General features: G+C 41.7%; 1 protein-coding gene across 2 annotated transcripts; it reads right to left on the reverse strand.

The window, feature by feature from the left end:
* SPATA18 (spermatogenesis associated 18) lies at positions 1-27579 on the reverse strand. 2 transcript variants are annotated; one of them, XM_075752174.1, is made up of 13 exons: positions 27159-27579; positions 20482-20587; positions 20262-20377; positions 18706-18824; positions 15127-15222; positions 11101-11235; positions 10202-10439; positions 9029-9187; positions 8309-8484; positions 6163-6286; positions 5753-5821; positions 4892-4937; positions 1-4416 (listed from the first exon to the last, which is right to left on the reverse strand). In XM_075752174.1, the coding sequence occupies exons 1-13, from the start codon at positions 27243-27245 to the stop codon at positions 4409-4411; spliced, it is 1479 nt and encodes a 492-aa protein (XP_075608289.1). In that variant the 5' UTR covers positions 27246-27579; the 3' UTR covers positions 1-4408. The 2 variants fall into 2 exon arrangements, with proteins under 2 accessions (XP_075608289.1, XP_075608290.1); XM_075752175.1 differs by lacking the exons at positions 1-4416; positions 15127-15222 and having other exon boundaries at positions 4875-4937.
* Positions 27580-27716: the final 137 nt, after the last annotated feature.

The raw sequence follows: 27716 nt of genomic DNA on the forward strand, positions 1-27716 counted from the left end.
AAACTGCTTGTGACAGATTATATTCCTCTAGTCTAAAAGGCTAAGTGCCAGCTACTGTGAAGAGAAGGAATTAGCCTAACATGATCTTTCTTTATGCATTTTTTGTTTTGTTTTTAAACAGAGAACTTGGAATGCAGGCCAAAGCCCTTTAGGAAAAAACAATTTCACAGGAAGCAATACTAATGGTGGTAAACAGCATCTTTATGCTGACACTTTACTTTCAAGCGGGTAACATTATTTTGAGAACTGTGTTTTTACAAGGCAGAAGTGCTGCCTTCTCAAAGCCATAAGTATAAATACACCACCCACCTAATTTCTGTCCATGCCTTTGTCTGCTAACAGTAAAACACCACCAAGTGCTCTATGTTTGTTCTCCATCTACTGAGTGAAAGGTACAGCTTCCACATAAACAACACACCTGTATATCAGCAAGAGCCTGTGACAGATTTGCTTACACATGTTGTTTTAAACTATCAAAAAGTTGCATAAAATGAAATGTACATTTCTTTAGTATACTTGCTTTCTATGCTGCATGACTAAAAGAAATACAATAGTCTTGAAACATTCAATCTGAACACGTGCTAATGTAGCTGCAAGTCATAACAAACACATTTTCATTTCTTTAATACAAAGCTAGACTATTTAATGCTACAGTAAGAAAATCATTGTGTAGTTAACACCAATCAAAAACAGCTGACAAAGGTTACATAAAGCTGAAAGACAGTATTTAATTCTGATGGCACTTCTACAGTATGACAAACTTTTGCAGTACATACATGCAATACAAAAGTGAAGTTAAAAAGCTCAAATCCTGGAGGATGTACAGGCATAGTTTCCAGGGAGCATTTTGATAATTTTTGGCCTTCGCACTTATTTTCTTCAGGCTGTAGAGTATTTTTGCTTTAACTTACCACTCATCTCCAGAGCCTCCTCCAAGACTGAATCAGCACCACAGCTCACTGCCAGCAAGATTAGATGGGAGGACTCCACCAACCTCCTGCTCCCAACTTTCTTTCTCCTGTCAGGATGTTGGCAGAATCTAAGATAATCTCTGAATTTAGATCTTCATTGTGCAGTAGCAAATTTAGCTAAGTCATTTACCCTCAGTATCTGCTAGCTCTGCATGAGTCTCTACTTCATGTTACTGAGCTGCAAACATTGAAGAAGGAAGACTGAAGATATTTTGATGACATTGTATTTTCCAAAAAATAAGTGCTAAAACATCCAGATGTTTAGACTGACTCCAGGACAGCCTTTGAATTGAGACAGACATAATCAGCCTTCAAAGAGCTGACATGCAGGAGAAATTCTCCAGCAGCCGCAAAATTCCTCACAAATGTGCTGTTCTACATGAACACCTTGGCCCAAAGGTGGTGCTTTTTTACATCCCATGCAGCCTCACTTCCATCAGTCCATATGCAAAGAGTTTAAATTGGCTCACAATCTAGCCTTCTTTTTCCTGGTATTGACACTTTGATCATGATCACACTGTTCTAAAAATATCTTGTAAAGAAGCCTTACTGGCTTTTTTGTATTTGTCACTTATTAGAATCCACCCTTACTGTTTCTAATTTGCTGTATTTACAAATGTGGCATTATCCAGGCTTGTGATTTAGAAAAAAAAAAGAAAATTTAAAAAATCTTACTTAAGATTTTAAAACCTCTTATTAAAATATCAAGTCATCAATTTCACATTCATGATCCGTTCTTTCATAGGGTCTTACAAGCAATTACAATAGTCTCTTTTTATAGGTTCTTTTGCATTTGCTGGTTCATTCCATGTAATCTTTATTGCTATGCATTCTCTGCACTGTTGTCATGTGAATAAAAAGCAGCACAGGAGCTGCTAGTGCCTAACTTCACACCAAAAGCAATCTTCTATAGGACCTACAGATTTCATTGGATATAAATAAGCTGTTCAGCCAACCAGTACAAAACAGTATATTCCTATAAAAAGACTACGGGTTGCACAGTACAATTGAGAAGAGTAAGGTTTGTTTCACTGATTAAGTGTTACCATGCTGTGGACTGACTTCCTATTTTGCTGAATACTGTTTGCTCTGCTCTGAAACATTATGCAAAAAAAAAAAAAAAAAAAAAAAAAATAAAAAATCTTAGAGCTGCTTTCTCACTACCAAAACAAGTCATTGGCTGTCATTTCATTAGTTTTCTCTTTTACTTTGAGACTAACTAGTTCTCTAGGTACGTGCTGGGGGAGTAAGATGAGATGGTCCACCAAGCACTGTAAGTTTATCTTTTATGGCAATTTTAGATCTTTGGGAATACTAGTTCCTAGTGGCATCACAGGTACGTGCAAGTCTGGAACTACCCTGCCTCTCGCACTTGTCAAGAAAAACATACTGCCTTGATGTAGTCTTAGTTTTCTCACAGTTGGTATGGAAACTTACTTCAACTCAAAATCATAACACAGACATGTCTTGGTAATTACATGCAGAAGACAAACATACAACACCTAATTTATATTTTTTTTAAAAAAACTCATCTCCTTAGCCCTTGGTAATTACAAGATTTTGATAAATTCTTCATTTTTCTGCTCAAAACCATACTCAGGATATCTAATTGTCTTCTGTTGCCACACAAGTTGCAGGTACTCAGTTTTTCTAGAACTGTGGTGGTTTTAGTCATGAGATGAGTGCAGAAACATGCAGTTTTACTTCATGCTCAGATCCATAGCTGTGACCAACAATCAGGCTCATTAGAAGAGGAAATATATTGCTTTGCATTTTGTGTGACTTTCTTCGGTAACAAGTGCACCGCATACGTGCATGTGCCTTTGTGTCCCCTTAGTTCATTCAGAAGGGCTCTCTGCATGACTCTGTAGGTACAGGACATCATTTTGCTCTCTTTGGTTACCAATGGGCCTAATTCCAATGAAAATACACCTGTAGAACTAGAGTGACAGCTGATCCATGGCTGATGGGGACCAATGCTAAAGTCCAGCACAGGATCAGATGTCAGGCAAAGAGCCTTGTGCCAAAGTCTTAAGCCACACAAGAAGTAGAGAGAAAGAGCATGGATGTGTAAATCCACATAAGATCCCAAAATCTGCTCCTATAACGTAATTTAAGGACTAAATAGTTTCAGAACTAATAAAAATATTTTGCTCATGTTATTACACCAGTACTAATGAAGTGTCATGTTCCAGGGCATAGGCAGATTAAAAGAGGAGAAAGAAAGGAATTTTTCCTCCTTCTGATTGTTTATATTCCAAAATTGTGCAGATTAATTTGGGGGAAGCTCCACATACCTTTGAAGCATCAGGTATTGACTGGAATGAGACAGTGGGGTTGGTGAATTACATATCAGCTCCATTATGACAAATCTTATGTTTGGATGTAAAAGCACAAGGCCCCAAGCAGTCACCTGTGTGGCTTGTATTTAAGGCTGGCCCTACAGATGAGGTTCAGTTCTCAAACCCAAAAATGTTGGTATTAAAATAAACATTAACAATGGAACAGATAATTTAAAGGGACAGAATAAAATCTCGTCAGGTCTCTAATTTTTACACTGAAAACGTAATAAACTCCCACAGTAAGAAATAACTGGACAGGTTTTTTTCACTGCATTCACAAGAATTACTAATCTATCAGTCTAGTATGAAAGCCCATTAAAAGTGATACCAATAGATCACCTCAAGCAAATATTTCAAGCCTACAAATAGTCAGTGGCACACTTTCAAAATACATTAAGTTCCAAACTACAATTTACGATTTTCATTTCTAGAGTAACAATGAATTTAGCAAGGACTATTATTGCTTTGCTAAAGCACACATTCATGTTTCGTAAGTAAATGTCAATAAAGCGCTGGGGATTGCTGGATTATTGGTAGTTTATGACTGTTCTGTGCAACTGCTGCATTGTAGTTAGAAAATTCAGTTTCCCACAAGGAGGTATGTAAAGCGATGCTGTGTGAGACTGGCACATCCTAAGATTATTGCTATTTTCTAAAATTGTCAATAAGCACCAATAAATGAAATAATTGTTTTCAAGTAACATCTAACCTCAACATTCTGCAACATTCACCATTTAGGTTATATTAAGCCTCTTGTCAAGATAAACTGCGTCATTTGGTATCTCTGGAAAAAATTCTAGATGTTATAATTCTATCTCTCAATCTGCAGGATTACAGCATGGTTCCTCAATGCTCTGCAAATTTTGCTAATGAGTATGATCCTGTATTGCATGCACTTTTTTCTTAAATCAGAAGGGTTGAATTAGTTTCTAAAATTATAAATAAGCCTTCTATAATTCTAAACCCCACACTGAACACAAACTCCATTTGGAGTGACAATTGTCATTCACATTATTGCAAGACTTGAGGTATTCTTGAAGAGAAAAGGCACCAGTTGTTGCATCTGGATGTACTCAGTCACAGGAAGATGTTCACTTAACGCCCTATTGAAGAAAAAGACACATTTCAGTACAAGTGGGTGGGTTTTTTTTTTTTCCCTTAATTTCTAAATTAGCTTGGCTTCAAGATGGGCACACATTCATACTGTTTGAAATCCCTCACTTCATTGTCACCACTCAGTAATCTTTGGATTTTGAAAGGCATGGAGCCAGCAGCTAACTCCCTTGTGTAGGGAAGAGGACAAGTTTTATTTACTATAGAACTGGCCACAACAAAGGCAACCAGCAGAGAGAACTCATGGCAGAGGTCAGAGGAGAGCTTGTTTTTCACTACTCAAAGTCAGAAATTTCAGCCTTTTTCCACACACAGAAAAGAAAGTGGCTCCCCATTTTAAAAATAATATTTGGACAAGTATTTTAGAACCAAAGACCTTCAGCATGTTATTTTGTCTCTTTGCTCAGTCATTCAAGGGCTTAATGTGAAAACCGTAAGTCATTATGAACTAATATGCCCACTTACTTGGGCTTCCGCTCCTCAGTGGTGAAGGACTGCGGCTTCGAGACAACTGCAAGACAAACAGAAAAGGAAACTCAGATGTGCTAAAGAACTGTACCCAAGAAAGGCACCGAGGGATCCAGCAACATTCAGAAAATTTGTAGCTGTGAAGCTCCACTGATAGAGTAACGTGCAAAGTCCAAGTGAACAACTTTCTAGTTTTTCTTTCACACCCTGCACACACAAAAAAGCGAGTCTTTCCCAAAGCCTCTCACATTTTCAATATTAACATCTTAAGTTGAGGGCATCTATGTCAATTTAATAAGATGGGCTAACAATTAGAAAAATATACATGATTTTTACAGAAATCATTAAAAATATTGTGTGACTATACCATTTGCAGAACTCTTCTAAGGTTTCAAATATCTTATTGGTACCACCTCAGTTCTTCCCCTCCTGCCCACCCTACACGGATTTTCTGCTCCTTTGAGGCATTGGAGGGTAAATTTAGATTACAAATCCCAGGAGGCAGGGACCATGTGCTGTATATGTACTGCAAGATGACTAAAACACTTCCAGTTGATGCAATTAGTTATTCAGAAAGGCACTGAAGCAAGGGGGAGTAGGGGGAAAGTATTCCGAGATCCACAGTTGACACTTCTGAGAATTTAACCAAGAATTTAACCTCTCATACACTATCTCCACTGATAATTATACCAGGCAATAACTATCTCTTAGTTCAGCATCACCTCATTCCAGACCCAAAGGCATTCATTCCCAATGTTAAAATGCACGTGGCACATCAGCATTTTTAAAAGGTTGCATACATTCTGAGTTTAAAATACTTGATGCTGTTTATACTACAAGCATTGAGCTGGGGCTTACATGATGAGATAGAAGAGGACTGGTACTACGGCTGCGGCTTCTGCTTCTGCTTCTACTTCTGCGAGACCACTACAAAAGAAGAGTTTGACAAAACCTCTTTTGAGAGAGAGCATTTAATAAAGACAGACTTGGCAAGCAGACATGCCATGCTGGAGACAAGGCTTGGGGACAGAGAGTAAACATAGCAAACTTTCTCCTTAGAACAGGCTCTGCCAACAATCATACATCTGCATAATGAATAAATTAAGGCAAATGGCACTATTCATCCTAAATACAGGGTGAGGCACTAAAACCTAACTGATATTTGATATACAGAACTCCAGTCATATAGGGAACAATCAAGAAGTTATCTTTTTGAATTTTAAAGAGTGTTTAAATCCCTTAATGTGTTCCTTAACAAAAGTACGTACCAGAGCTCCTCTTTTTGTGACTGCTTCTCCCTTCACAATTACAACATCATTTTCCATCAAAGCAGGCCATACATGATAGGCCACCAAGGCAGCTGTGAAATCAGAGTCAAAACTACGATGGTACCTGTTGAAACACAGAGTACAAGAAATGTCTGCATGTAAGTGCCAAAAGATACATACGGTGCTTCAAGTCATCAATTCTGATAAAAAGCAGAATACTAGTTACAGCTCATAAACACCTTTCTTGACAATAGTTCTGTATCACAAAAATAAGTATTCTTTGAGTGAACTTGTAAATGAAACGCATTTGTAAGACAGGCTTAGCAAAATATACTGTCTACTTATACTGAGAGACACTCCAATAAAGCCATCTCACTCTTCAGAAGGCTGCTAGACCATGTTCTTGCATAAGCCTCACACAAGCCAGGGTCCTTGGGTCCACTGACAGATTAAATCTCCTAAGCAGCATTTTGGCAGGCATAGGCATCCCATCTTCCTGAAATTTTGGCAGGCATGGGCATCCCATCTTCCTGAAATACCTTTCTAAAACAAGACCCCTATAAATAATATTATGGAAATACTCTATCTCAACTATAAAGTTACATCCTAGTATCTTATGAGACATAAGAGGCAATTTAATCAGCAAGATCCTCAGATCTTGAGATTTTGATAATGAAACGGTGACTTTCCAGCTAAGAAAAACCATTCTGAAGGCCTGTATTACCATATCAGCTATATATTACCTCTCTAAGTCTGCAATATTGGCTGAATAATACGTGTCTGGTTTTGTGGATTCAAACTCAAACCAAACGTCAAATAATTGAAATAAAAATATCAATGCATCTGTACATTAGTAATGTGTGTACAATAGCAATTTATATAAAATAATGTTGTAAACAGAGGCGTGAATCTCTGCATGGAGGAAGGCATAGGGGAGGATGAGGTTTGGCCAGCCCTTTTATAGAATGATATCACACATAACTAACAGAGCTATTTTAATTTCTATAAATTTTGCTCCATCTCTGTGTACCACGTATATATGCTATACATGTAAACATATGTATGCCAGATATTTATCTGTATAGATGGATAGATGTGTGTATATACACACGTCTCCTACAGCAGCATGTATAAACACATCACGTGTTTTTTGAAGGCCACACACATCAAGTCGGTGGAGAAAGCATCCCAAGACTATACCATAACATTGCTGCCTGCTTAATTCAGCCAATAGCTTTGGGTATCACATAGCTAACTGCCCAGTATTTGGACAGGATTGTTAAGTAGTCATGTATGACTTTGCACTCTCCTGTTTAAGGGCTACTTTTATATTCTCTATTTCTCTCCTTGGCTTCTCAAGCTCTTCCCCATCCGGATTCCATTCTATTTTAAATTATTATTAGAAACCTCCTTATTGGTGTGGCTTTTCTTGCTTTTGAGAGCATTTTTTTTTTAAGCTATCAACCCCATTAGTTTTCTTGAAGGCATGGAAGCACCCTACAGTTCTCTGTCAGCTAACAAAGCCCCCAGCCCTGACCCTATGGAAAAAAGAAAACGTAACATATGGTGTGCATTTTTTAAACAAAATTCCCATTTTTAAAAGGCACTTTTCTTTTTGCTCATCTCTAAACCAGAAGAGATGGGAATGTATTAAGATCCATACGTCGTACAGCAGCCACAGCCTGGAGGTCACAGGCTGTGACCATGATCATCACACCATGATGATCCTGGTATCAGACACCAGATGTCAGTAAACACGACTTTTACAAACTGGGCCAGAAAGGAGGAACAAAGATGCATGCATTTTATAAACACTTGAGGCAGATAGAGACTAAACAGGGAAAGTAAAGATTATGATAATTTTCCTCTCAAAGGATAAATTAAATATGCTTTAGAGACAGGAGTTTATCCAGAAAATCACTCTGCTGTTCATTAAAAAAAGCTGTTAACACTGGTCTACATCCTGGCATTTATATACCATCATAAACCTTAAAGACATACCAAATTCACTACAGATCAGGAATATTTGCCTCAAATTAATGTTTAGCATCAATCTTAAACCTTTATATTCATTAGGAAAGAAGTAGCCTATACATGGATTTTTTTTTTAATAGTAAGAATTTGACTGAAAAGAAAGAGTTCTTACTTGGTCTCACTGAAAAGTTCTCCATCGGTACCAAAGGCAATATCAAGAGGAGGAACCAGTGTCTGCATCGAAAAAGCCACACGGCACAACTCTCGAATCAAAGTGCTGATCACAATGAAATCAATTTCCGGTGGAAATGAAATCTTTGGGTTGATGTTCATGGAGCGAATTACTTCCTGAAAATAAACACAATTCAGTAATTTGAGCTCACTAACAATTTTATTCATAGGCAAGTATAGAAAACCCTCGTAAATATGCCTCTCAGCTTTCTACATTTAAAAATCAGTATAAGAACTCAGCAATATTGTCTTAGGCTAGTCTAGAAAACATTAGCTTCAGAAAGAATGCACTATTTTAGAAATAAAGTATGAGCTACGTCATTGATATCAATCTTAGGAGGAAGATGCAGTTTTTCAGTAGAGCACAGAATTTAAGGAAAATACGATGTTTGGCTTACATTTATTTGATTAAGACAATTACACTGTATCTTGCCAAAAATATTATTCTGGCAGAGACATTCTAGTCACAGGCAAATAAAATAAGTGATTACTGGGCCATACCACAATATTATTTTGGAAAATAAACTGCTACAAGACATAAAATCCATGCAATAAACTTTTTTCCTTCTTCAGATTACAGTGCATTTCTAGTTTACACATTTCAAATTTATTAGCTACTGAAACAGCTTAATATGTCAGCTCCCCACTGTCCTTGACTTACATTGACACTGGCTTGAACGTCATACAGATCCTCATGGCGAACTATATAATCCAGGACAGTGTCTTCCAGTGACTCAGGCCCCGAGTGACCTAGAGACAGAGTCTCTCTTACACGTATTTTGAACTGCCTGTAGGCCATCTTTGCTGCATGAAAAGACTCCTGCAAACATAAAGAACATCTAGTTAAATCCAGGAGACTGAGATTAATTTTTTATCAATTATCTGAGAGGATGAACTTAACCCAGAATCATCATTGTAAGGAGGAATACAAAACACTGCTGTAAAAGTGAAAGTCAAAAATAGTACTCATCTAGGAGGACTTCTCTGGTTAAATCAAATGTGATTTATCTGCAGAAGACAGGATTGAAAAGCTTCCCACTTAACCTTCTATTTTTATGTAGGATTCCATCACACACCCATGATCAATGGAATCACATTCAAAGATACCAAGAGCAGCATTCAGTAATAGCACTTTATGTACCACAGTCTAACATGTCAGACAGGAGCACCTCTTCTCTGTTGGGAAAAAAAAGGTTGAATTGGAGAGTGTAAACTGAATGACAGTTGTGGGAAAAACACTTCAGTAAGTTAAATGTGCTTGGGATCATACACTTTCAGAGACACACTGCCTCTCTGACACAGGTATGTTCCACATCAATTTTATAGAAAAGAAGATTAAGTACAGAAAAATGAAAACAAATTTATTCGGCCTGATCTCATAGTAAACATGAGATATCTAGGTAATTTCAAGGGACCAAATAAAACTAGAAAAGCACATAGCTACAGGCAAGAGGGAAGCATGATATGGAAAGATTTTTAGCTTTCTAAAATGGAGTATTCCCAAAAGAATTAATCTAAACAAGGCAGTTTTGTTTAGTGCAGAAATCATATACTTTTCAGAATCATTCAGTCTTCTTATGTGTCCTTTTTAGCACCTGTACGGTAGATCACTGACCCTGTTCTAATGGAACAGGATAGTCAGAAAAGGACGCTAAATTGAGAGTTCAATGTAAAACTGTGAGGGAAAGAAAGGAAAATCAAATGGGAAAAAAGAAGAGAAGTTTTCTTCTCTGTACTTCACAGAAATGTTAGTTTACAAACAATGTAATCTAATCCAGCCATAATATTTTATAAAACACTTTTGGCCTGTTAAACAAGATTATTTTTTTCTTACCACAGCTGCAATGTATATTATCCTCTGCACCATTTCCACATCACTGATGTATGTTCTCAAAAGGGTCTCTGCATCCAAGCGTTCTTGAGCATAAATGTCACCAAAGCGAGCTACTAGGCAGGTGCGACGCGAAGCATTTGTACGCCTGGCCCGGCCAGGTGAGCAGCTTCTCAGGGGAAGTGGACTAGGTGACTTGGTCTCAGTGTGCCTCGGGGAAGGAGAGCGGCTCCGTGCAAGCCTATGACAGACATGTAAAGAAGCGTGAGGTCACTTCACCATCCTCAGTTGCTTTTGTCTAGTGCTCAGAGTTTTGTGTCAATTTAATTATTACCAGAGTAAGCCAAGATTTTGAGCCAACATAATTAAAGAAGTAAAGCCACAGCTGGTTAGTCTAATATGAAGGCATTTGTGTCAATACATTTTCTGGGCTAGAGCCTGAACAATAAAATTAAAGTAATTCCTAAAGTGTGTACAGCCAAGCACTTTGTTCTGGGGAAACACACTTTTAACTAATAATACTTTGGAGATTTGTTCCTCTTGCAGTACCACTGAAGAATTAGAAAGTCAAAAAAGTGAGAATATAACAACAAGTTCCGCCCTGTAATGGTACAGTATTCAAAGAGAACAAAAAACCTAACCATTTCTTTATCCCATACAGTTGCTCTCAATGTATTTTGTAAAGCTGCTCTTTCTACTGTTTTGCCAGAAACTTAACATTGCTGCCTGAAATTAAAACATTTGGACACTAGGAGAAATTAGTTAAGAGTTTATGTTCCTTCATAACAAAGTACAAAAGTTTAGCTTTTGTTTATACTTCAATATAAAATGAGGAGAGAATTCATGCAACCTAACATGAACAATTTCTCTGATTCAGTTACTTCTCTGAGTAACACCTCTACCTGCTCTGGAGAACAGACTTTTGGGCATCCAGGATAGAAATCTCATCCCGCAGTATTTGAATCTGCTGCTCATAGTCATTCAGACGATCTAACTTCCTCAGGGCATCCTTCTCTTGGGCACGGGAAGTCTTCAGACTTAACCACACAGAATAAAGTCAGTCACAAGTTGTCATTCTACCAATGCAAACCATCTATCAACTAATCCTCATCATCAAACAAAAAAAAAAAAAAAAACAACAGAAAAAGAGGAGAAATATTGAGCAAGCACTTTATGCTGAAATACAGGGAAATAAAGAGTTTTTAAAAAAGCACACTCCAAAGCATACTCTTAATTACACTTTAAAATGTAGAAGTGTACTGTGGCAGGAAACTGGATACACTACACGTTATGTTACAGGAGAGATCACTGGTTAACATTTGGTGTCCTTGCACTATCTCAGATGATGAAATCTAAGAAAAAGTAGTAGTATAAGAGGGCTAAAGAATTCTAATATAAAGAACAACTGGGAAAGAAAAGTAGGTTTGGGAAGACGAGTTCTAGAGATAGAGATGAGGGAAAATGATTATGTACAAAAAAAAAAAGTGAAAAGAAACCCTATACAACATGCAACACACTGATCAGGCTTTCCTTAAACTGTCATAATGGATAGTTATTAACACTGCATTGTCTAACAGAAAGGATAAATAAAAAGTAATCATTTCACTTCTGTATCATTTTCTTTCTGTTATTTACCCCTATTCACATGGGGATTTTCCAGAAAGTTTTAAAGCAATTTTTGATGGTCTTTATCTCACTGCTATGAGATCCACAAAGCTTCATCATGACTGCAGGTAATGATTACAAATATGGATGCTTAATTATAGGTCTGCCCTTATCAGGAGAGGGGAAAAAAACCCAAAAAACAAGAGACCACATGACAGACTGAAACCAGCAGAAATACCTGCATCTTTCCTTGTTCATCACAAGTCACATGGTAAATCACAAACATAAGAAAAGCCACCACTGAAAACGAAGATTTCTTTCTTTGTAAGAAAAGCTAAATACCAAAAGGAAAAAAACCAACTAAGACACATTTACGAATTACCAGTGCTGACTTTTGTAAGCCTTAACATTAATCCTTTCCATGCTAATTAAATCTATGCAGTATTCGGAGTTTCCCCTGTTTTATTATTCATTCACTCTACTGCTAAATACTAATCTGAAATGAAGAGAGTATTATCATCTTTTTGTTAAGGTTAAAGAGATGTAGATGCTACAAAAAAAATAATGGGAACAAACAAAGCAAAATACAGTTCTTAGAACAGTTTTTATAACCCACTTTAAGGCTATAACTAGCATTTTAGTCTCCGTCATCTAACCATTTAAAAATAAAAGAGGCATCTTCAAACAGTTTTTCAGGAGGAAATACAAAAGCCTTGAGAATTTGTGTCAAGTACCTACTTAATGCTGTTTGGGTAAAGCAGCCCACTGCTACCCTCCAGTTTCAAACAATTCATTAATGATAAAGTCACAGTTCCCCAAGTCCTTGGGCTAAGCCAGACTCATTCAGTCAGATTGCCTTCAAATTCAAGGCAAGCACAACTCCACCTATGTAATTTTTGGCCAAATGCCTGTTTAACCTATGTTTAAGAGCCCCCAGAACCAATGACACTACAAGGTCTTGAGGTAACCGATTCAAGCTACCATACTGGCTGTTACTAATTACAACCATGTTTATCAAAACTTCTTCCTGCCGATCTATATAACAGGTCCTCTGTACAGCAGATCAAGAAAGTCCTCTTGACCTCATTTATTTCAAAGTGAGTCATCTGGCTTTGTTAAGTTTCATTAAACCTTGGCACGAGCCTAAGCACCCTAGCAGCAAGCTTCCATTTATAGTAGTACTAATAGGATATTGTTTAGTCTGTATATAACAACAGGGTTTAGTTCACTTTGTTTTTTGTCTTCCCCTGAAGAACTTCCAATTACTTTTAAATGTTGATAGTTATTCATTTTAAAAAAATTATATTTTCCTTCATAATTCTGCAGCAAATAGCTAAGTCTTTCCATAATTAATATCTTTATATAACAAAAGCTTATACTGGCTATAGAATTTAATTATATTGAGTCTAGACCACATTTGCTCTAACAAACCAGGAGACAAAGATGTCTTGCAAAACATGCTTTGATTTAAGTATGCGAGACAGGCAGACTATAGACGAGAGGAATGAGATCATCAGTTATTCCAAAAGTCTCAAAAACCAACTCTACAGACAAAGATGCAAAGGACACTCCTGACAAACTGTTCCTTGTGTTAAAAAAAAAATAATAAATAATAATAATAATAAAAAAAAATCTGCCCTGACAGATCCAGTCCTGACCTCTCTCCCTCTACTTTTAGAAGGATTCTAGTTTTGGTAGGCAGGTGAAGACTAGGCAAATCTGATTTCACCTACCTAAAAGGGTTCAAATTTTGAAAAGATAGTTGACAGAACATGAAAAATAGCACCTTTGCTTTGATCAGAAGTTGAACACCCAGGCAGAAGATGCCAGTGTAGACGGCCAACTAAACTGAGAGCTAACATGAACCGTGAGTATGTGGAGATTATGGAATTCCTGAATTCATGGGAAGACAGGAATGTTTTATTCTTCTGTCATTAGTACAGATGGCAACATGAATTTCTGTCCAGTCTGCGTTCAGACCTACACACAGAAATTGGGAGATGCTTTATTCCCTACTAATAGTCCTAATCAGGAAGACAGCTAACCAGGCTATATCTAAGAATCAAGGAGTGATATGAGCTACTTTTCACCCAACAAATCAAAAGACCCCATTTTATGGGAATAGGAGTTTATACCCCAGGTAGTCATCCAAAAAATTAAAATCCAAAGCGATCAACACTTGTCAGGAAAGTCCATGGATGAAATCTGACAATTAACATTCCTCTAGAAGCAATGATAAACATCTGGAGATGAACAAGTGATATTCAACTTGATATTGGAAGGAGAAATTCTAATGGCCTGAGGTTTTTTTGTTCGATTAACTTTATCGGAAGTAGCTCATCCTCTCAGTTGCCCTAAAAGGAAAGATACATTGTAGGAAAGGATATAATTTTCCATGAGTTTAAGCAGCAAAGTCAAGTTTCCTCTGTTTTTAAGAGCAGCAATGTTATTTAACTGAAGGCTGCAAGCATTTATTTAACAAGTATGACTATATTTCTGTTGTTAAAATGTCAGTTATCACAAGAATTCACATGCTTTTGGAATTAATTTCAACTACCTTTGTATTCTTTTCTGAAAATACAACACACACCAAAAAAAATAATCCATGGGCTACATTTCATAACAGTGAAGAATAATTACTGCTTCTAGAACTGCCTGTAGGACAAGCCACAAAAGGAAATTAGCTTTAAGGACCTCTGTATTGAAACAGAAAGGTAGGTCCCCCAGCTGCACTCTTACTGATCCAGGTTAACTTCCCAGATATGACCAACGCACTTAGAAATTAAAGAAACATTTTTAAACCAGAAACATCATCAACATTACCAATAGTCATTACTTCTGTGCAGACAGGCAAAAAGATTTGGCAAAAATGGTTTAAAAGAAAAACCCATATGAAGAACTTTATCTTAAGATAGACAGACTGAAGTGTCTTTTACTTAACACACACACTACTTCCAAGAGCATCATAGCAAATTGCAAACAATGGTTTCCAGCTGTATTCAGAATATGGTTCTCTCCTAGTTAACTTCATCTACAAGATTCAAATGTTATCAAGCTCCTAGTTTCAAAGTAATCCTTCCTCTATCCTAAAGAAAAAAAGGATAGAAGTTCAGCCATAAAGGTGGTTCTCACATCAATCTACTTATGCTCATTCTTGCTATAACACCAAGAAACAAAGCTACAGGATGTTAAGGAGCTAGACCTATTTTTTGCTATAACATAGGACAGTGTAGAATATACAGAACCCACTCAGGTAAATGACAGACTGTGTCTCTGAATGCTGACTTTCTGCCACAAATATCCCAAGATTCAATTTTTCTTACACTGCTTTTAGCTGAACAATTTCATCTTCTGCTGCCAAAAGAGTAGTGGCTGATTTGGTCTTTGTGTCTTCAAGAGCCAACTGGGTTTTTGCCAGACTGCAAGAAAAATTAATAACCTTCATGGTAAAGGCAGAGATTCTACCAGAGAATTTAAAATTACAAACTGACTGTTTAAGCAGACCAAGTCCATACCAATTTAACATATGAAAACAATCACAGTGGGCTTTGTGCAGGCTGTCAGCACACAAATAGCTTATAAAAGGACAGATCTGACTATGCAATAACAGAATTATTTTGCTACAATCCATTATTTTCATTAAGACTCAGTTCCAGTTTCTCCATCAATTTCAACAACTTACAGCATGCAGAATGACTTTACTGTCCATAGATGGGGTATCTTGGGACATGAACTCTTTTTCTCCTGCACCTGTCCCCTGCCTGCTAATAACTACACAAGCATGACTCTCTACCGCATCACCTTGAAAGTATCAGTTCTGAAGCTTTCACACATGACTATCTCTGCTTGAATTACCTCTTCCTGATCTTCCACCTTCCAGACTTCTACCTGTGCAAACCACAGCCAACACCTCTCTGATCTGACTGCACAGAGAAATGCAACCCACAAAACTGTACAAAAGCTTTACCGCTGACTTCCCACTTCTTGCAGGAGTTAGCCCACGATGACTTTTGCTTGTACTGCAAACTGCTACACAGTCATTCCAATCTGTATTAGTGAATAACTTTGACCATCCAACGTTTTTCTCCAGGTCATCAAATAATATCTTTCTATCCACACAGGAGCATACGATGAAATGCCTCACCCCTAAACCAACCTTTGTGTATAACCGAACCACAGAATGGTTGAGGTTCGAAGGGACTTCTGGAGGTCGTCTAGTCCAACTCCCCTGCTCCAGCAGACCCACTTAAAGCCAGTTGCCTAGGACCACATCCGGACAGCTTCTGCATATCTCCAAGGATGGAGACTTCATAACCTCTCTGGGCAATCTCTGTTAGTGCTCAGTCACCCTAACAGTAAAAAACGGTTTCCTGAAGTTCAGAGGGAACCTCCTGTGTTTCAGTTTCTGCCCACTGCCTCTAATGCTGTCACTGGGCACACCTGGAAATAGCCTAGCTCTGTCTTCTTTACACCCTCCATTCACATATATACATTAATAAGATCCACCAATCTTCCATAACTCTCCTCTATACTTAGAAATATCAACAGAAAACAACTCCTTTGCTTATTAAACCTTCCAGGCTGGAATTACTTTGCAAGATTACCTAATTCTGGCAAACCAGTTGAAATGCCAAGAACAAAACACTTCTCTCTTCTCCCAAATGTTGTTGGGTCCTTCTCTGTCCCACCTTATCACTTTTGATATTTAATGTATACTGCAAGATCACAAGAGCTTTTGTCCTCTTATCTTCTTTCAAGGGGATACACTGATCTTTAACTCACTCAGAGTTGACTGACAGACTTTTTTGATAGTGAAAAATGAAAATGCCTGCATTTCATCTACAATGAGACATAACAGATACTAATACGCATTGGTGAGTAAGGGAAGAGCAACTGATGTCATCTCCCTTGCCCTCTGTATCGCCTTTGACACAGTTCCACACAACATCCTAGTCTCTCAATTGGAGAGATATGGATTTGATGGATGGACTCATCGATGGATAAGGAATTGGCTGGATGCCTGTGCCCAAAGAGTTGCAGTCAACAGCTCAATATCCAAATGGCGATCAGTGACAAGTGATGTCCCTCAGGGATCTGTACTGGGACTGGTTGTGTTCAATATCTTTATTAATGACATTGACAACAGGATCGAGTGCACCCTCAGCAAGTTTATGGATGACACCAAGTGGAGTGGTGCAGTTGATACTCTTGAGGGAAGGGATGCCATCCAGAGGGACCTTGACAGGCTTGAGAGGTGGGTCCATGTGAATCTCATGAAATTCAACACGGCCAGGTGCAAGGCAATGCACCTAAGTCTGGGCAATCACCAATATCAGTACAGGCTGGTGAAAAAAACAGTTAAGAGGAGCCCTGTGGAAAAGGACTTGGAGATAGTGGTAGATGAAAAACTAGAAATGAGCTGGCAACATGCATTTGCAGCACAAAAAGACAACCATATCCTGGGCTGCATAAAAAGAAGCACGGTCAGCAGGTCAAGGAAGGTGATTCTCCCCCTCTACTCTCCTTTCACGAGACCCCCACCTGCATCCAGCTCTGGGGTCCCCAGTACAAGAAAGACATGAACCTGTTAGACCAGGTCCAGAGGAGGGCCAGAAAAAGTGATCAGAGGGTTGGAACAACTCTCCTATGAAGAAAGGCTGATAGTAGGGATCATTTAGCTTGGAGAAGAGAAGGCTTCGGGGAGACTTTATAGCAGTCTTTCAGTACTTAAAGGGGGCTTATAAGAAAAATGGAGAGGGACTTTACTTTTTTACCCCATCCTAGTGATAGGACAAGGGGTAATAGTTTTAAACTAAAAGAAGATTTAGATTGGATATAAGGAAGAAATTACTCATGATGAGGATGGTGAGACACTGAAACAGGTTGCCCTGAGAAGCTGTGGGTGCCCCATCCTTGGAAGTGTTCAAGGTCAGGTTGGATGGAGCTTTGATCAACCTAATCTAGTGGAAGATGTCCCTGCCAACAGCAGAGGGGTTGGATTAGATGATCTTTGATCATCCCTTCCAAACCAAACCATTCTGAGATTCTACAATTCTATGAAAGCAGGAGACACCTGCCAGATTGGGATACAGGACAAAATATTCTATTGAACCTCTTTCCTCTAATCTAGCTAATACAGTTTGCAGTTCTGAGAACTTGATATTCTTGAAATTGCTTAGTAAGAGCATTAAATTATATCATTTACTGGACTGACCCAAGGACTGTGAACATTAATTGTTCTCATGCTAATAGGATGCATGAGAAAGCATCTGTCATTTAGAGCTAGCTCTAAAATGGCCCTGGAACCGGCACAAATTTGTTTCTGAAGCAATTAAGTCATTTTGAGACTAAAGAGTTCCACAAAAAGTGTTTTATGTAACTGGACAAAAACTGTTCAGTCCTAGTCACTTATTTGAAAATCTGCCTCTCTTTCTTCCTCCATCTTACCACAGTGGGTTTTGATTTTCTTAGATGTTCACGTACTGATTACACACCATAACTAGTTATAACACATCGTAGGTCCTTCAATAGGTGTTGCACTATAGCTACTCAATTGGTTTTCATCAATGTTTGCTCGGCATGCAACAGTTCATTGACTGTAATTCCACTGGGATGGTCATGCACTATACAAAACCCTTTTGTCTAGAATACTGGCATGTTTTCCAACTCCTCTGCCAGAAGCAAAACCTACCAAGTCAATTTATGAATGTGGATATGACTGTATTATTGGTACCCCACTTTGGACACACACAGACAATCCAGAGCCTAGATGTACTTTGAAGCTCTGATTTTAAGCCAGAAATGAAACATTTAATAAATCTCTATTGGTATTTAGATGTCAAGAAAAAATTATGGCTTGTTGAAAAAGAAAACACAAACAAAAAGAATCACAATTCCCCTACTCTTGTTGCACATGGTTGAGCTGTAGACGAGTTGAAGTCAGTTCTTCCTGCAGCTCTTGCAGCTGAAAAGTCTGATTGCTGGCTAGCTCTCTCAGCTGCCTCTCTTTTTCAATTGAATCCTAAAACAAAACACAACCACACTGTTTGAATGTTGTACCTTACAGAATCCTTTAGCAACATAGCATAGCATTATTAGCAGATTTATTTCTAAGCATTTCAGGAAAGACTATTTCTAAAGTAACTCAAAAACAAAAGCAATGGCATACCTTCTAGAGACACAAGCAATACATGCAGACAAAATAGACTCAATCATATAAGAGAAAATATTCACTTCATTTCCACCTCATGGTAGACAATATGGAAGGTCTGCATATGCAGATTTACTACCTGTGTACACATCATCTGAACAAAGTGTTCTTGCAGATGTGTTGCAGGGGTTGTGTTTTTTCCCATCAGTCATCTTCTGACTGACTATATCACCAACTCAAGTAAAGTTTTCAGGAATTCATGTACACAAAATAACAGAAAGTTATTAGAACAGAGGAGGCAACTATTGTCATTCCAGAAAGCACACTACTACACATGCAGCTCTGTCTTTAATAGCCTATAGATTTGCCTGATACTACCAGAATTAAATAAGTAACTGTGCAGCAGGCTTCTCTTTAAATTTTGAATGTTACATGCAATGACAAATTCACAACTGCTGTACCAGGTGTACTGTCATTTAATGACATTATTTTACACTTTGGGGGTTTTTTGGCAGAACCCTACTCCTGCAATCTGACTCTTAAAGGCTATCATTTCTCATTTGTCCTATTTTAGTTGTGAAAGATTTTGACAGAAGAGGTGTAAAAAAAGAGAAGTCAGAGAACATGGAGACATCGCTGTCAAGTCTTGAGATCTCTTATTTTCTTTCAAATCAAAGCCACAGCAGATCTGTGTTCCTGCCAAACTGTTAGTACTACAAACTCTTCAGTAGATATCAAATATATACTAACTCCAAACATCAAGTCAGGCACGTGATAGTATCATGATGGACATGAGCACTTTCCCCCCCTTCTGGAGATATTATTATGCTTGGATACTAAACAAAAATTTGGGTTTTTTTTCTTCAAAAAGATAAAAGATAAAAGGAGCTCACAGATAAATGCATGGAGTTTATACACACTTTTGGGTTTTACTAATAGAGATAAGGCATAATTACTTCTATAATGTCTTTGCAAATGTAAATGCAGCATAATTCTTTACCTAGAAAAGGAAAGCAATACAACATAGCTTCTCTTACAAAGCAAATTCCTCCATATTGTCACTCATTGTTGCGAAACAGCATAGCCCCAGAAGGCCAAAAGTAATTTTAATGGCCTCTTTGATTGTCCTTTCACAGGAAATGTAAGAAAAGACAGAGAAATAGCATAGTTGTCTCCATGAGCAACTAAGGACATATTTCATTAAGCAAAATCAGGGAGGGAGGCTACTATTAACAGAAAGTCATTAAACCTCTCCTGCAGGTTTAAATTCACACTGTTCTATTCCCTTAAAATAAATTTCGTACATACCTGAGTGAGAGAGAGGTTGGTTTCAAAGAGCCTTCCTGAAGTAGCACAGGAAAAACAAGTCCCTAGCCATGGCAGGAGACGAGTTTTTATTGTTTCTACACCTGCATAATGCCCACCTAAGAAAACACATAAAGAAATTGTGAGAACGCTTACAGAAAGAGTCAGAGCTTGAAAAGATGACAAGTGAAAAACATTAATATGAGACAAAACACTGATTTACCTTCTCGAGATGTTTCATTGAGGATTGTGAAGAGCTGCCCTTGAATCTGAGAGTTCAATTCTATTATTTCACAGCATCGGTTCAGATTCTGATCACAGGAATTAATCTGTAAATTAATGTGTATTAATACATCTGCCCAGACTTTCTTACTTAAAACGGTTCTTGTTATGATCATGACTTTTTTTTCCCCTATAATTACATCTTCATAACCTTTTCCTACTGCATCCGCTAGAATATTCATCTTTAAAAGGTTCACATTATTAACAGGCAAACAAATAAGACATCAGGACTTCTAGAATAGAATGGTTTGGGTGGGAAGGGACCTTAAAGACCATCTAGTTCCAACCCCCCTGCCATGGGCAGGGACACCCTCCACTAGACCAGGTTGCCCAAAGCCCCATCCAACCTGGCCTGGAACGCTTCCAGGGATGGGGCATCCACAACCTCTTTGGGCAACCTGTTCCAGTGCCTCACCACACTCACAGTGAAAAATTTCTTCCTAATACCTAATCTAAATCTACCCTCCTTCAGCTTAAGGCCATTACACCTTGTACTGTCACTCCATGCCCTCGTAACCAGTCCCTCTCCAGCTTTCCTGCAGCCCCCCTTCAGGTACTGGAAGGCCGCAATTAGATCTCCCTGGAGCCTTCTCCAGGCTGAACAATCCCAACTCTCTCAGCCTGTCTTCATAAGAGAGGCACTCCAGCCCTCTGGTCATCTTCATGGCCCTCCTCTGGCCTCACTCCAACAGCTCCATGTCCTTCTTATATTGGGGGCCGCAGAGCTGGACACAGTACTCCAGCTGGGGAGAATCACCTCCCTCAACCTGCTGGTCATGCTTCTTTTGATGTGGCCCAGGATATGTTTGGCTTTCTGGGCTACAAGCGCACATTGCTGGCTCATGTTGACACCCTCAAGTCCTTCTCCTCAGAGTTGCTCTCAATCCATTCTCTGCCCAACCTGTATTTGTGCTTGGGATTGCCCTGACCGATGTGCAGGACCTTGCACTTGTTGAACTTCATGAGGTTCACATGGGCCCACCTCTCCAGCCTGTCAAGGTCCCTCTGGATGGCATCCCTTCCCTCCAGTGTGTCAACCTCACAGCTTGGTGTAATCAGCAAAGTTGCTGAGGGTGCACTTGATCCCACTGTCCACATCATTGGCAAAGATGTTACACAGTGACAGTCCCAATACTGACCCCTGAAGAACACCACTCATCACTGATCTCCATTTGGATATTGAGCCAGTGACGACAACTGAGTGCGACCATCCAGCCAATTCCCTATCCACCAAGTGGTCCATCCATCAAATCCATGTCTCTCCAATTTAGACACAAGGATGTAGCGTGGAACAGCGTCAAATACTTCACACAAGTCCAGGTAGATGACATCAGTTGCTCTTCTGTTATCCACCAAGACTGTAACCCCGTCATAGAAGGCCACCAAATTTGTCAGGCAGGATTTGCCCTTAGTGAAGCCATGTTGGCTGTCACCAATCACCTCCTTATTTTCCATGTGCCTCAGCATAGTTCCCAGGAGGATCTGCTCCGTGATCTTGCCAGGCACAGAGGTGAGACTGATCGGCCTGTAGTTCTCTGGGTCTTCCTTTTTCCCTTTTTTAAAAATGAGGGTTATGTTTCCCCTTTTCCAGTCAGTGGGAACTTCACCAGACTGCCACAACTTCTCAAATATGATGGATAGTGGCTTAGCAACTTCATCCACCAGTTCCCTCAGGACCCACAGAAGCATCTCATGAGGTCCCATGGACTTGTGCACCTTCAGGTTCCTTAGATGGTCTCAAACCTGATCTTCTCCTACGGTGGGCAGTTCTTCATTCTCTCAGTCTCTGCCTTTGCCTTCTGTGGCTAGAGCACGTGCTGGTGAAGACTGAGGCAAAGAAGTCATTGAGTACCTCAGCCTTGTCCATATCCTGGGTAACCAGATTGCCTGTTTCATTCTGGAGGGAGCCCACATTTTCCCTCGTCCTCCTGTTAACACTGAGATACCTATATAAACTTTTCTTGTTGACCTTGACATCCCTGGCCAGATTTAATTCTGTCAGAGCTTTAGCTTTCCTAATCTCATCCCTGGCTGCTCAAACAATTTCTCTGTATGCCTCCCAGGCTACCTGTTCTTGCTTCCACTCTCTGTAAGCTTCCTTTTGTGTTTGAGTTTGCCCAGGAGCTCCTTGTTCATCCATGCAGGCCTCCTGGCATTTTTGCCTGACTTCTTCTTTGCTGGGATGCATCGCTCCCAAGCTTGGAGGAGGTGATCCTTGAATGCTAACCAACTTTTTGAGCCCCTCTTCCCTCCAGGGCTTTGTTCCATTGTCTACTCTACCACGCAGATTCCCTGAAGAGGCCACAGTCTGTTCTCCTGAAGTCCAGGGTAGTGAGCCTGCTGTGCGGTCTTTTCACCGCCCTAAGGATCTTGAACTCCACCATTTCCTGGTAACTGCAGCCAAGGCTGCCCTTGAGCTTCACATGCCCCATCAGCCTCTCCTTGTTGGAGAGAACAAGGTCTGGCATGGCATCTCTCCCCATTGGCTCCTCTGTCACTTGGAGGAAGTTATCATCAATGCATTCCAGGAACCTCCTGGATTGCTTATGCACTGCTGTGTTGTCCCTCCAACAGATATCAGGGTGGTTGGACCAGGGCTTGTGAATGTGAGGCTGCTCCTCTCTATAGAGGGCCTCATTCACTCGGTCTTCCTGGTCAGGCGGCCTGTAGCAGACCCCCACTATAATGTCCCCTGTCCCTGCCCTCCCTTTAATCCTGACCCATAAGCTCTCAGTCAGCTCCTCATCCATCCCCAGGCAGAGCTCCATGCACCCCAGCTGGTCACTGACATGGAGGGTGACACTCCATTCTTGTCTCCCCTGCCTGTCCTTCCTAAAGAGCCTGTGTCCTTCCATTCCAATGCTCCAGCCATAGGAGCCATCCCACCAAGTCTCCATGATGCCAATAAGATCACAGCCCTGCAGGCACGCACACATTTACAGCTGCTCTTGTTTATTCCCCATGCGTTTGCATAGAGGCATTTAAGTTGGGCCCCCAGTGAAGCTGACTGACTGACTGGAATTCCTTTGTGCTGCACTTCAGGTGCTCTTCAGCTGACCTGTGATTCTTCTCCCGGCTCTGGGCATCTATTGCTGGCACTGGCGTCAAACTGGTAGGAGTGGGATGGATTGAGGTTCCCCTTCCCCAGCAACTTTAGTTTAAAGCCCTCTTCACCAGCTTAGCAATCCCCTTCTCTGTCAGATGGATCCCATCAGCCCCCAGTAGACCAGGTTTCTCAAAGAAAGTCCCAAGTAGCCAAACCCCTGGCTGTGGCACCAGTCCTGTAACCATTTGTTGATTTGCCAGATTCAACTGCCCCTTTCAGACTCCTTCCCTTTGACCAGGATGATTGATGAAAAAGCTACCTGCACTCCAGAGTCCCTTACGACTGTTCCCAGGGGTCTGTAATCTGTCTTGATGCTCCTCAGACTGCTCCTGGCTGTATCACTGGTACCCATGTGAAACAACAGCAGTGGATAATAGCCACTGGCCTGTACAAGGTTTGGTAGTCTCTCAGTGATTTCCCTGATCCGAGCCCCTGGTAAGCAGCACACCTCTCTAGAGAGTGCATCAGGTCAGCACATGGGTGCCTCTGTACCTCTCAGGAGAGAGTTGCCTACTACTATTCACCTGTCGCCTTGTCTTAGTTGCGCTGGTTGTTACATGGGGAGCAGACTGGGCTGCCTTAATGCTAGCACCTCTCCTGATGTGGTGGGTTTTTCCTCTTCAGTCTGCAGAGCAGTGAAGCGGTTCTGCAAGGGCACCTCAGCCTTCAGAGAAGTCTCTTCCTCTGGCTGACCCTTGCTGTCGCAAGCTTCCAATCTTCTGCATTATTGGCCCCGCTCCCTTCTGTGTGTGCCAGTGGTGGAGTTCTCGGCTGTTTGGCCATGGTCTGTGGGTCCACTGCACTTGGAACCAGCTATCTAACTCTTTCTCAGCAGCCCTGATGTTACTTCTCACCGCCTCCTGTGGCTCAGCCCCCTGCTGCAGGAGGTCCTCCTCTGGTCACACCTTCTGAAGGCAGGTCTGCCACCTATCCCTGCCCCAGAAGAAAGGTCTGGGCATGTCCTGCAGTCCAAGCTCTGCACTGCAGACTTCAGCACCTCCATCTGGGTGGAGGCATCAGCCACCACAGGGGTAGATGGTGCAGTCCCCCCAGCCAGAGGTGCAGCCTTTGCTCTCAGGCAAGTGCCCACCATTCTGCCTTGAGGCTCAGGTAGGATGGCTTCCCCTCGCCTGTCACAGAATCGTGTCCGGTTGCTGGGTTACGTGCGCTCCAAGTCTCCCATTCAGCCAGTGGAACGCCCCTCCTTCAAAGAGGCACCCTCCCTGCACCAACCAGCTGCCTTGTGTAGGTGTGGGGTGGCCGCCGTTGCTCTGGCAAAGCCCAGGCCACGTCAGCACCTCCTGCAAGAGCTGCTGGCTTCTGGCAGGTCTCTACTCCACCGATGTTTCCCAACCTCGGGAAACCCCCTGTGTGCAGAGATCTGCCACTCCACTGCAGGCTGGGCTGGCTCTGGAGCAGCTCGCCTTGGTGACTGACTTGCACAGTTGATTCACTGCTTGAGAAAACTTACTCCTGTCCCCATTCATAAAGAAGGTGCAACCACAAATATGTCTAAAACAAGAATCATAATAATTGTGTTAATCTGGATCTGTGTTAAAATCTTCTAACAAAGTTTTAAAAAAAAGATAGGAGATTGTTGGATGAAAAAAATCTATTAGTCCAAAATCTGATTTTCCATGTTAGCTAAAATAATATGTATAAGGCTAATATCTTGCTTTGTCAACAGCCACATGAGGCTCCCATGCAATTTCATCTGATTTTTAAGAGTTACCAACCAAAACAGATACTACTGAAGAATGAGCAAAATCCAGCATTATGCCTAGGAAACAACAGAACAGCAAAACTACACCACTCTCAGCAAATGTCATTCTGAAAAGGAGTTGATGGGGTTAATTTGTCCAGGATGCTACTGCACCTGCCAGAAGAACACATAGCTTGTACCCACTTCCTTAATCTTTACCTGTGTATCATCTTCAAGGTAGACGAGCCTCTAGGTCTTCAGGTTTTAATGGCCCCACATGGTTTTTACAAGCTTCCAAACCAGCTAAAACTCCCACACATGCCCCTGTCAGATTGCATTTTGATCACTGCAGCGTGCTTTCCTTTGGTCTCAAGGAGCACAGTCTCACCCTGCTAACCTCCACCAGAAGGCCACTTTTGCAGTGGTTCATTTTTGCAGCTCATTACACTGACATAACACCCATGGTGCTTCCATCTGCCAGTTCCTCCTTTTCCATAACAGCAGCCTGAAGCTGCTCATCTTCATTTCCCAAGACCTCACAGACTACCCTCACCTCACTTATTATGGAGAGTTCAGCTCCTGCTATTGATCAGCCCCCCAAGGTCTAACTCCACCATCCATTTAGAAGATTTTTTAAATGAGCGCCTGTGTTCCTCCTCCTCTGGTGTCTTGCACTCTGTGGTAGCTTTACCAGCTACCCTCAAACTCCTCCTTAAAACTGTCCTTTGCCATGAATCCTGCAGAGAGTTTGACTGGCTGTTAAAATGCTGTAACTCTTACATATCATGAGATAAAAAGGAGCTGACTTCTCTCAGAAAGGCTGCATGTCTGCTCAGCACCTTTCCTCACCAACCATAGCACACTGTGGATGCTTGCAGGCTTGTGATCAAATCAATTATCAGTGTCCTGAAGCTAATGAAACCTGGGGATACAGGAGTGACAACCCTGTCAAGACTGTTTCTGCTGAGAAAATTCCCAATTTTCAAATCTCAATTCCCTTTATCTGTTCTTACCTTAAACCTTCTCTCCTGCTTCCGCTGGTTTGCCCCCTCAATCTCCTGTTATTTTGTCCTCCTCCATGCATCCCATTGCATCCATTTCCAGGCTTCTCCTCACCTATACCTGAAACTCTTTGCTCACACCTGCTTCCCCTCTTCTGAAGCCCTTTGCAGGTGTGCTGTCTTCCAGCAGCCTCTCAGTTCTAACAGGTTTCCCACCCAGAAGAGCTGGGAAACTGGATAACCCCCTTCTCACTTTCAACATCCTTTTTCCTCACATTTTCCTGACTGTTCCCAGGCCACAGGCGATTCTTTCTAAGCACACCCTCACTTGTGGTCCTTTTACCACAAAAAATCTTTTCTGATCCAGACTCAGTCATCACAGCTCAAATATCACTTTTAACCTCCAGTCCTTGCTTTCAGTGAGCCTTGTCACAGGCAAAAAAATGAAAACAGCAGAAGCTGCAAGTGCTACAGGCACCGGGTGTTAAAGCTGTGGTAACCGGGTGCATGTGTGGGTCAGCGTCCCAAATTAGCCTTTTGAACCCCAAGCGGCGGCCACTACCTGCTCCCCACGGCCGGCTGCAGGTTTCGGTCGCACCGGCCTAAGGGCACCCGCGCTCCCGGGAGGCGGTGGGGGCCGCCGCCGCTCCGCGTCCCGCCGTCACCGCGGAAACGGCCCTGGCACCGCGGCAACGACGCCGCTGCCGGCGGCCTCCCGTCCCCTGAGGGCCCGCGAGGTGGAGCGGGCCGCCCTCCGTACAGACCCCCAGCAGACGGGGATCTCCCCCCGCTGCCGGCCGGGGCCCCACCTCGTAGTCCCGGTACCAGCTCTCCAGCTTCTCCTGCAGCACCCGGCCGCTCTCCGCGCCGACCAGCCTCCTCAAGCCGTCGGCCATGGCCGGCTGTCAGCTCGCTCCCGGGGTTGCGATGGGCTGCGCTGGTTCCCCCGTCCCTCTGAGAGCCCTCCGCGGGCGGGCGGCGCCCCCGTCCCTCCAGCAGCCCTCCACGGGCGGGCGGGCGGCGCGACGGGGCGGGGAGCTGGTACCGCCGGCCCGGGTCCGCTGCTCTAGGTGGCACCGCGTTCGCGTCGCCTTTATAATCGCGATTGTAACGTGGGCCGGGCTCGGCGCAGCGGCGGGTGCCACGGCGACGCAGGCAGGGCGCGCCTCGGTTGTGGTAACGCGGCGGCCGTCCCCCGGTTGCCCGCGGCCCCACGACCCGGCCCGGCGGGGGGGAAGGGAGGGAGCGAACACCCCGTCGGCCGCCAGGTGGCGCCGCCAGGTAACGCGTCTCTGAACGGGCGGCACAGACCCGCCTCGCGGAGCGGCACCGAGCTCGCTTCCCACCGCATCCTTCCCTGCGCCACA

The sequence above is a fragment of the Balearica regulorum genome, chromosome 4, assembly GCF_011004875.1.
Source record: "Balearica regulorum gibbericeps isolate bBalReg1 chromosome 4, bBalReg1.pri, whole genome shotgun sequence".
Classification (NCBI taxonomy): Eukaryota; Metazoa; Chordata; class Aves; order Gruiformes; family Gruidae; genus Balearica; species Balearica regulorum.